The sequence below is a fragment of the Rutidosis leptorrhynchoides genome, chromosome 8 (assembly GCF_046630445.1).
Source record: "Rutidosis leptorrhynchoides isolate AG116_Rl617_1_P2 chromosome 8, CSIRO_AGI_Rlap_v1, whole genome shotgun sequence".
In the NCBI taxonomy this organism is placed as follows: domain Eukaryota; kingdom Viridiplantae; phylum Streptophyta; class Magnoliopsida; order Asterales; family Asteraceae; genus Rutidosis; species Rutidosis leptorrhynchoides.
Window position 1 is genome coordinate 41,431,084 of NC_092340.1, and position 11,336 is coordinate 41,442,419.

General features: G+C 35.1%; 1 protein-coding gene across 1 annotated transcript; it reads left to right on the forward strand.

Moving 5' to 3' along the window:
- Nucleotides 1-4,538: 4,538 nt before the first annotated feature.
- LOC139862590 (G-type lectin S-receptor-like serine/threonine-protein kinase At4g27290) lies at nucleotides 4,539-9,558 on the forward strand. Its single transcript, XM_071851208.1, has 7 exons — nucleotides 4,539-5,820; nucleotides 6,711-6,866; nucleotides 7,181-7,338; nucleotides 7,432-7,642; nucleotides 8,214-8,451; nucleotides 8,557-8,707; nucleotides 9,074-9,558. The coding sequence occupies exons 1-7, from the start codon at nucleotides 4,551-4,553 to the stop codon at nucleotides 9,356-9,358; spliced, it is 2,469 nt and encodes an 822-aa protein (XP_071707309.1). The 5' UTR covers nucleotides 4,539-4,550; the 3' UTR covers nucleotides 9,359-9,558.
- Nucleotides 9,559-11,336: the final 1,778 nt, after the last annotated feature.

Below are 11,336 nucleotides of genomic sequence, written 5' to 3' on the forward strand. Positions count from 1 at the left end.
AGGCCAGAAAATTTCTGTTTTTTCAACGTTGAGATGTAGCCCAAAACGAGTCCCATCCTCCATAATCAAATGTAAAACCTTCCCCACCACCAAAGTGTCCCCAATAATAGTGCCATCATCCAAATACCACGCCTGAAGACAAACCTCAAAATTATCTCTGATTTTAGAAATCAAGGGTTGTAAGACCAAAGCAAAAAGCAGCGGACCAAGGGGATCACCCTGTTGCACCCCCTGAGAAGACCATAAGGTGTGGTTCCCATAATACAATCTGGCTGAATTAGAGTAGCAAAATTCAACCCACCGAGAAGTGCTCGGACAAAGGCGGCGAACTTCACGTAACATGACCGTACGATCAACTAGATTGAAGGCATTTTGAAAATCAACTAATAACATAGAGAGGCCAACATCAGAGCCATGATCCTCAATCAACCGATTCACAGCATGAAGAATCGCCTCACCACCTGAAGAAACACCAACACCAAATTGAAGACCATCGAAGTAACTTCCCAAAGACTGGCCAACCATAGCAGCGCCAACTTTCGAAACAAGACGTCGCCAAACAGTACCCACAGCTATAGGACGAAGACCACCGCCGGGCTTGACAAGCGGTGTGAGGGGAGCACTAGCTATATACTCTCTTAATTCCATAGGGCACCTTCCAGCTAGAAAGAGATTAACGACCCCGGTAATAGAGCCAACCAACTCATCCGAGACTGCCACAGCAGCACCACTCAAGCAATTCATAAGGTGTTGTGCACGTAAACCATCCCTACCACATAGGAAAAATGAATAGTACTTTTATTTTTATTATTATTATTATTATTATTATTATTATTATATTATTATTATTATTATTATTATTATTATTATTATTATTATTATTATTATTATTATTATTATTATTATTTTATTATTATTATAATTATATTATAATTATAATTATAATTATAATTATAATTATATACCTATATCTAAAAGGCAAAGGCCAAATGAATAGTACTATTCCTTTTTCCACTTTTCGCAAACTAAGCCCTTCAACTTTTATTAAAATACAAATTGCACCCCCACTTTATACTCTTATTATATATTATATATTATATATTATATACCTATGTCTAAAAGGCAAAGGCCAAATAAATAGTACTATTCTTTTTTCCACTTTTCGCAAACTTAACCCCCCAACTTTTATTAAAATACAAATCGCACCCCCACTTTATACTCTTATTATATACCTATATCTAAAAGGCAAAGGTCAAATGAATAGTACTATTCCTTTTTCCACTTTTCACAAACTTAACCCCCCAACTTTTATTAAAATACAAATCACACCCCACTTTACACTCTTATTAAAATACAAATAGCACCCCCACTTTATACGTATATTTTTTCCCAAATTTCACAAACTTAACCCCCTAACTTTTATTAAAATACAAATCGAACCCCCACTTTACTAATTTTTTTTTTTTTTTTACTAATACTCAATTTTCACAAACTTAACCCCCTAACTTTTATTAAAATAGAAATCGAACTCCCACTTTATACGTATATTTTTTTTAAATTTCACAAACTTAACCCCCTAACTTTTATTAAAATACAAATCGAACCCCCACTTTACTAACTTTTTTTTAAATAAAACCCGAACGCTAAAAGAGGCAACTTTCACAAAAGGAACAACCCTTCAATGTTAGATGTCGAAAAAAATTCTTTTTTACAAAATAGATCAAGACTTTTTTTTTAACTCGCATTCAAAACGGACCCCCCGGCGCGAAGCGAGGGCTCCACATCTAGTTATATCTACATATCTAAAAGGTATAGTCAAAGTGAATAGTAACCACACAAGTTTCACAAACTACCCCAATCTTTTACTTATTTACATTTTAGGCTCAAAATATATAATAGTTAACTTTATAGCTTTTATAAATTTATCACAAACTTTTAACATTTTATACTCTATCTATATATCTAAAAGGTATAGTCAAAGTGAATAGTAACCACACAAGTTTCACAAACTACTCCAATCTTTTACTTATTTACATTTTAGCCTCAAAATATATAATAGTTAACTTTATAGCTTTTATAAATTTACCACAAACTTTTAACATTTTATACTTTAACCATTAAACTTCTCATTCATTATAAATCGACCACATACTTTATATACTACCTAATAGACAAAAACGATTAATAGTCACCAGGGGCGTTTTCGTTCTTTCATTTTTTTCCCCCTTTTCCCACCTTTTTTTCTTCCAAAAAAGCCCCCATAGTTTGTTCAAATATTAAAATCCACCCCCCAAAGTGTCAAATAATCATTTTCATAAAAAAATTTAAATAAAATCCACCCAAATATTCAACGGGCCATATCTTCTCGCTCGCAACGAGTTAAATTTTTCTGACACCATCGTTAAACTCGAAATAATTTTAGGAGCACACTGTCACTAACTATACGCAAAACAGACGCTTTTTAAAAAACGCTAAATATTTGAGGTACTTTTCATACACGTCGATTTTGCGTTAAATTTTTAAAAGTCGACAATTCCATAGTGAAACGCGGAGATGTACATATATTGTTAATTTAAAATAACATTTAAATCTTTCACGGATTATACCTTTTAGTTCGAATCGAATTGCGCTTCAACGATATCATCTTTAGCCACGAAATAATTTTACAAACTAAACGCAATATAATACATTGAAAACCGAACCCCGGCGCGAAGCGAGGGTTCGAACACTAGTTATATCTAAAAGACATAGGAAAAATGAATAGTACTTAGGGGTACTTTCGACTTTTCACGTTTTTTTTTTTTTTTCAAATTGCACAACAAAACCCCCACATTTTATCCAAAAAATCAAACTTACCCCCAAAACAGGGGGATAAATTGTCAAATACTCATTCTCATAAAAAATCTTAAATAAACTCCACCCAAATATTCAACCGGCCATATCTTCGCGCTCGCAACGAGTTAAATTTTTCCGCCACCATCGTTAAACTCAAAATAATTTTAGGAACACAATGTCACTAGCTACACGCAAAACGGACGCTTTTTAAAAAGCGCTAAATATTTGGAGTACTTTTCATACACGTTAATTCTCCGTTAAATTTTTAAAAGTCGACAATTCCATAGCGAAATGCGGAGATGCACATATATTGTTAATTTAAAATAACATTTAAATCTTTCACGGGTTATACCTTTTAGTTCGACTCGAGTTGCGCTTCAACGACATCATCGTTAACCACAAAATGATTTTACAAACTAAACGCAATAAAATACATTGAAAACCGAACCTCTGCCGCGAAGCGAGGGCTCGAACTCTAGTTAAAGCTAATATCGTTAAAGAAAAATGAATGGTCTGAAAATATTGGTGCGTGTTACAAAATTGTAAAATATTGTGCTACGCGGGCCATCATCTAAGATGATTCTTCTTTGACTTTTGTACAAGCTAATTTCTTCAATCAGGAAAATTTTGCTATTATTGGACCAAAATTTTTATGCCAGACAGTTCAATTTGAATAATCGTGATCATATGATAGAAACAAGTTCATATTTTTTTTTTTTTGAACGGCATGTTAGTTTTTTCGCACGGTTAGTGGTTAGATTGCACATCGCACGTTCCAGGAGGAAACCGCCACCATTCAAACGGGCAGGTGGGGAAAACTCCCTGGTGAGACTCGAACCCGGGTCTCCTCGAAACCATGCAAGCATGGTTACCAATGGGGCAAAGCCCCATTGGCAGAAACAAGTTCATATTTATCATGGAGAAACGTACTTTAATCCTCATACGTTCTTGTATTCAAATTTCAATCATGATAACTTGTGCAGCAGTAGATACCATATCTAGAATGTTGAGTGATGAAAAAGATGACTTTTTTGATCCATTGATCCATGTATTATACCCCATATTGCTAACAGCGTTCTCGAAATTTTTTTTTTGTCTTTAGAATCCTTTGTTTTTTCAAAAATTTACAATTAGCATCCCTCCGTCAACCAGCCGTTAAAAATATTCTATAATCCATATTCACGTGAACAATCGATAAGTTTTGTGCATATGAACAACAGTTTACACAATACTATAACTACTGTTATTATTATTATGTATATGAACTTTTGGCAGCAATTGGGTAACAATAGTTCACAATTTTCTTAGGTTCACACTATACTATAACTACATTCTTAAGTTAACAAAATTCTTATGTACATCAGTACATGAACAATGGTTCACACAATACTACAACTATATTCTTAAGTTCACAATAATTCTCAAATTCCACTCATCTTACTATCCTATCAAGAATGATACATGGCCCCATATTCACCCATTTAGTTATCCATGTATCACCATCGACATTCATCATTAATCATTATTGTAAGCAAGTGCAAATCAACGTTGACTATTCACTCACGGGGTATTGGACAACGACTTACTGAGTCAACCACTTTTGGCTTTAGTTCCAAGTCTCCAACTCACGCAATTTCCTAGAGATTCTTTTTATATATATTCCAGACTAATTTTATAATAATATACTAATACTACCCACACAAAATCAAACATCAATGACCAACCTTCACAAGCTTTTACTCATCGGTGTTCTGCTTTCCGGTATGGCCACGTGTACAGTACAAGTCACCATAATTGCTGATCAAGCAATCCGAGATGGTGATACTCTTGTCTCGGCCGATGAAACTTACGAGCTCGGGTTTTTTAGTCCAGGAAGCTCTACAAACCGTTATTTGGGGATATGGTATAAAAACATATCCCCACAAACCGTGGTGTGGGTAGCTAACAGGGAGACACCAATAACGGATTCGTCTGGTGTCTTTAGATTAGACACTAACGGATCCCTATTAGTTATTGTTGGTAGCAACAACACCATTGTTTGGTCATCAATTAATGACCCGAGATCTCTCGCGGCCATCAATCCGGAGGCAGAACTTCTGAGCTCCGGAAATCTGGTCGTGAGGGAAACAGGTCAAGAAAGTTTTATTTGGCAGAGTTTTGATTATCCCGGGGACACTTTTCTTCCCGGGATGAAACTAGGGAAGGACTTGGTCTCGGGACGGGTCAGACGGTTCATGTCATGGAAGAGTGTCGATGATCCTTCATCGGGTCAATTCGTATTTCTCATGAACACCGACGGGTTCCCTCAATTGTTCGGATATCAAGGGTCCGTTCCAGTCTCGAGGTTTGGACCATGGAACGGTAATACGTTCAATGGCATGCCTTATCCTGGAAACTCGATAATTGCAGACGAATTTGTATTAGACGATAAAGAGGTGTTCTATAGATATGCAGTTGTGAACAGTTCAGTCATATCACGTGTCCATATAACTCCAGATGGGCGCGTGTTACGACTAAACTGGAAAGACCGAACCAAAGAATGGTTCCTATATTGGAACGGATTTATTGACATGTGTAGTCAATACGCGTTATGTGGTAAATATGGACGGTGCAACCCAAACAACTTGCCGATTTGTAGTTGTATGGAAGGGTTTGAACCACGAAACCCAAATGAATGGACCGCATCTGAGTGGTCAAGTGGATGTCGTCGAAAAACATCTTTAAATTGTCCGAATGGGGATGGTTTTCGAGTGTTTAAAAACGTTAAACTTCCAGATACCAGGAGATCGTGGTATAATAGAAGCATGACGTTAGGTGAATGCGCGAAGGCTTGCGAGAACAATTGCTCGTGTACGGCGTACGCGAACATTAATGTAACTATGGGCGGAAGCGGATGTTTGATATGGTTAGATGATTTGGTGGATGTTCGAACTGTTGAGGAAAGCCAAAATCTTTACGTAAGAATGGCCATAGCAGACTTAACAAGTAAGCTTAATTATATTTCATATCATATCGATCATTTAATTTGTGTACAAGGTTTAAGTCGATCACTTAAGAATAAGTCAACGACGACATTTTTTTTTTTTTTTTTGTCACAAAGTGATGTTATTTTAAAGTCATATATATGTAGTACTCAATTATCACCAGCACACAAGTTTGGAATCAGGGTGACCACTGACCAGCTGCTGCCCAAGTGATCAATATTGGTTTGACAGCTAACGATCGTACAAAATCCGGAGAGCTTTTATTAATTTAATTTTTGAATATGTCGGTGATATGATATTCCGGAGAGGAAACGGCCTCTCCGGACCCGGTGACTTATAGTTTTAGATAACAATAAAAATGAAATTTATAGTCTTTTTAGTCACGAGCGTTTGATCTTTTAAATCAATTAAACTTGAATCTGTTTGAAGGAGATATAACCAAAACGTTGTCAAACTGCGAGCCTTTATTATTTTGGTTATATCTCCCCCCGTAACGCAAAGAGCTACATTATCCCTCTAGCCATTCATAGCGCAAAGAGCTCACATTCGTAACGAAAAGCTACATTATCCCTCTAGCCATTCAATTTTTTGGAGGGGCGAGGACCCCCTCCTGCTCTAAGAATGCTCCGCCATTGACACTCTATCCCCATTATTTACATTTCTCCCATCATATTTGCGACATCATCACTATACAGCACAAAACACTCCATCCCCCTTCATCACACAATCACCATTAGAAATAGTTTAAATGATTATGGTGTTATATTTGTTTGTCTGAAAATCAACTATTAATTTGAGTTTCAACAATTGATTTAAATATCCGTTATTGATTATTGATTTGATGATCGATGATGCAAATAAAGATTACCACTCTCATGTTATGCGTACCAGTTTCAGAATCTACATCCAAACCTAGCTCCGACGACAAAAAGAGACAACGAATCATACTTGCTCTATCAATTGCATCAAGTCTTGTTATGGTGATCTTGATTTTAACAATTTTGTATAAATGGGGTAGGAAGAAAAGACATCTAAGCGAAACACCAGGTATGCTTTATGCTTACCAATTCCTTTCAAAGTATCTACTTAGTTTGATCTGATATTAGCGAATGACCTGAAAATGTAACATAAGTTACACAATTTGACAATAAAGGTAATATGAGTTTTACTAATAAAATGACTCTATACTTCAACAGAAACAAATTAAAACTCATTATCGTTATTGTCAAATTTTGTAATTTATGTTATCTTTTCGGGTCATTTGTCCTTGTATAAATAGTAACATGTATAAATATAGAGACAAATTAACTAAAATCTAATTTACCTATAACTCGATTTTATGTTGTACATTATCTTTGTAGATGAACCGTTTCAAACTATTAGCGAAGATTATTGCATGGAAAGTGAAGATGATGATACAGAGTTAACATCTTTTAGTCTGACTAAGATATCGAAGGCAACTAACGATTTTGCAGATGACATGAAACTTGGAGAAGGCGGTTTTGGTCCTGTTTACAGGGTAACTAACTAATAACTGCTAGCTATATATAACTTAAATTACATTCTTGATTTGTGATTGTGATTGTGGTTATAATCGGATTCAAATATATAGGGTGTGTTAGATGATGGACGAGAAATAGCCGTGAAAAGGTTGTCAAAAAGTTCAAGACAAGGGCTTAATGAATTTAAAAATGAAGTTAAATTCATTGCAAAACTCCAGCATCGAAATCTTGTAAAGCTTCTAGGATATTGTGTTCAAGGAGATGAAAGCAACTTGATCTACGAATACATGCCAAATAAAAGCCTAGACACGTTCATCTTTGGTATAACCTTTTTACTTCAAATTTGATATGATTTTTTAACGACAACCTTTAAAGCCGTCGTTAACTTGCAATTGTACATTTCAATAACTGTCACTCACTACAAAATAATGTTTCATTTTTGACACTTTCAAAATTTTTAACACTTTGAAGTGTTAATAACTTAACATGTTTTTAACACCTATAACAGTCACAAAGTTTTTGACATTGAAAAGCGTCAAAAAAGAAAACCCAATGACACTTACAAGTGTCAAAAAGTTAATAACACTAAAAATTTCTGACACCATATTTTTGACGTTTCAAAGTTTTTGACACCATATTTCTCCACGCTTTCGACTTATGTTGATATTTTTAAGCGTCAAAAACTCATTTAAAAATTGTTAAAAACTACAACATTATTTGTAGTGACTTTAAAGTCAAAATATAACCGATGTTTATAAATTTTAATGCACATTAACAACACCACTAAGGATTGTCATTAGAATAATCCACAAATATAAGGTAACAATATTGATGAATTAAGAACAAACATATATCTAAATGTTTTCCTTTATTAAAATTTGGATTTGGATAGAGAAAGTGAGAAGTTTAACGTTAGATTGGTCTGCTCGTTATCGCATCATCCATGGGATTGCTCGAGGACTTCTTTATCTTCATCAAGATTCACGATTTAAGATTGTTCATCGAGATCTTAAAGCTAGCAACATTTTGTTAGACGTGGACTTGAACCCAAAGATATCAGACTTTGGTTTGGCAAGAATGTTTAGAGAACATGAGAATGAAGCAAATACGAACAATGTGGTTGGAACTTTGTAAGAATTCAAGCTGAACTATGGTCTAGCAAGAATGTTTATATGGCTTATTATATATTTGTCACACTTCTTATCATATACTTAATTTTCATTACCTTGCTGCAGGGGATACATTTCGCCGGAGTATGCCGTAGACGGGACTTTTTCAGAAAAATCAGATGTATATAGCTTCGGAGTTCTTGTTTTGGAAATTGTAAGTGGAAAGAAAAATAGAGGATTCACTCGTGAAAATGAAAGTGACAACCTTCTTGACCATGTAAGTTCTATAACTATAAACAAACTTTGTACTACAACTTAGATATGTGTATATCGTTTGGTTTTAAGTTTTCCCAGTTTATTCGTTTTAGTTTGTTAGGTTTTGAATTATTGCAGAGCGAAACCAAAAAATTGAACCGAAATTGAATTAATTTTGAAACCGAAAACAAACTTAAATTCGGGAAAACTTAAGTTCGGTTTGATTTTATTGATTTTCTTTCAGTTCAATTTTTGAATTAATCGAAATAAAATTGAAATTTAATAGAGCTAGTACAACTTATCACCCCTTTGAAAATATTGCCGTTAAAAGAAAAAACCCTTTGAAAATATTGTTGTTGTTGATTCATCAGTCATCACTTGTATTTAGGCATGGAGACTCTTTCAAGAAGGCAAGGCTCGTGAATTGCTTAGTCCACATATGCACAACTCATGTGCAGACTCTGAAGTACTTCGAACAATACATATCGGACTTTTATGTGTGCAACATCACGCGAAACATCGACCCACAATGTCATCTGTGGTTTTGATGTTCGATCGAAATGGTGCATTACCTCGACCCAAACCGCCTGCATTTTTTGTGTTAGGCGGTCCTCCTAATGTAAATCTGATATCCATTAATGATCTCACCATGACAGCGTTAGAACCTCGATAAGATGTGTAATTTTTTGGTTGTCAGTTAAGGTCCTTTTGGATACCGTAAGTGTTTGTTTTTTTCTGAGCTTAACGCAATTTAACTCATTGAATGTTAGTATAAAATTGAGAGCTAAAAAAAATATCACATAATAGTCAAAGTGTTCATCTGATGTCTTTCAAATATTAGTGTAAATCCTTATGTTTTTCAGGTGCATCGCTCTAATAATATTTTTAGTTCAATAGTATTAAATTAAATTACATTTGATTAGTATTCTAGCTTGTAATGCATTGCACATAACCTGTTTGTTAAAAGTCCTCATATAACATATTAACTTCATCCTTTTTACATATGCACGATTTTTTATCTTTCCCATTTGCGAACATATCAGTCATATCACGTGTTCAGCTGCTTCTAGATAGAACGTTGTTACGATATAACTGGACAAATGATCAATGAAGTATCAGTTTTAAGCCTTTTTTTACCCTTGATATAACTGAGTTGTATTTGGAAGCTCAGACTAATTGGGTCAGTCCTGATGGGTCATGGATCATGTCAAAACAGCCCACAAATCCTAATGGGTTACGGGTCAAAAAAGACCCATTTAACATGTCAAAACAGACCCAACACAACCGACAAATCTTAGTAAGTCTTGGGTCATGCCCATGGGTCAAAAGTCAAAGCAGACCCAAAACTGTCTAATAGTATTTTAGTTCCAACATCAAACCACCTCTCCTTGACTCTTTGAAGGCCGATATCTTATTCACGATATTTCCATCATTACTTTGACGACCATTTCACAAAATAAAAAATGTGGTGGAATATGATGTCTCGTATAATTGAAAACATACATTACTTTACTGATGATCATAATGGCCAAATTAATCCGATTAAAATCTTTAGGGTGTATTGGTCGTCGGATGTGAAATAGCTGTGAAAAAGGTTGTCAAAATCTTCAAGACAAGGGATTGATGAATTCAAAAACTAAGTTGAATTCATTGCAAAATTCCCTTGTTACCCGCTAATATTCATGGCCTCAGAGATTGCGGACGTCTTGCATTCGAGCCTCACTAGAGGGGTCCGTGATGCCCGTATGGATTCGTCGTGGGGGGTTTTCCTGAGGGGCGGGTGGGACTGTGATAAAATACTAGAAACCAAATACAATATTATTATTCAAACACAAATCAAGAACCAAGATTACAACCAAGTGCCAAAATTGAAGCAGGTATAATATTCGATTGTAAAATAATCACACACGAGTAATAATCTCGAATATACAATGGAGATGATGAAAGTGATAACAAGATTTGAAGAGTAACAATATGTTGGAGATGATTGAACAAGATGAAGAGAAGAAGCAGAAGTATATCACGATTGTACTGAACCAAGGGACAGGAGACACCAATTTATACTTGAACCCTAAAGCCAAAGTTACAGAATGCATCCTGAAGAACTAAAGAAGGAACACCTGCACCCACGCTCCTAATAACCTCACACAAGCAGTCCAATAGCTAACGGCCATAAGGAAAAAGGACTAGCACAGGAAGTCCTGTCAACAAACAAAAGCTGTGAGAAAACAGAAGGAAACATGATTAAGGTTAGATTGGATATAATTTTAACATCCCCCTCAATCTAAACCTTAAACATGTCAACTAATTTAAGCATGTCACACATGTAATTATGCTGAGAAACACCCAACCCCTTTGTAAACACATCTGCAACTTGTTTTTCAGACTCAATATTAATGAGGTTTATAACACCTGAGGTACATTTATCCCTAATAAGATGAAGATCAATGTCAAAGTGTTTTGACCTTTCATGGAAAACAGGATTATGAGCAAGTAGAATAGCAGACCTATTGTCACAAAATAAGTTGACAGGGAGCAAATTTTTAATGTTCAAGTCATTTAGAATTTTCAAGATCCAAATAATTTCAGTGGTGACAGAACCCATAGCTCTGTATTCAGATTCAGTAGATGATCTGGAAACAGTAGCTTGT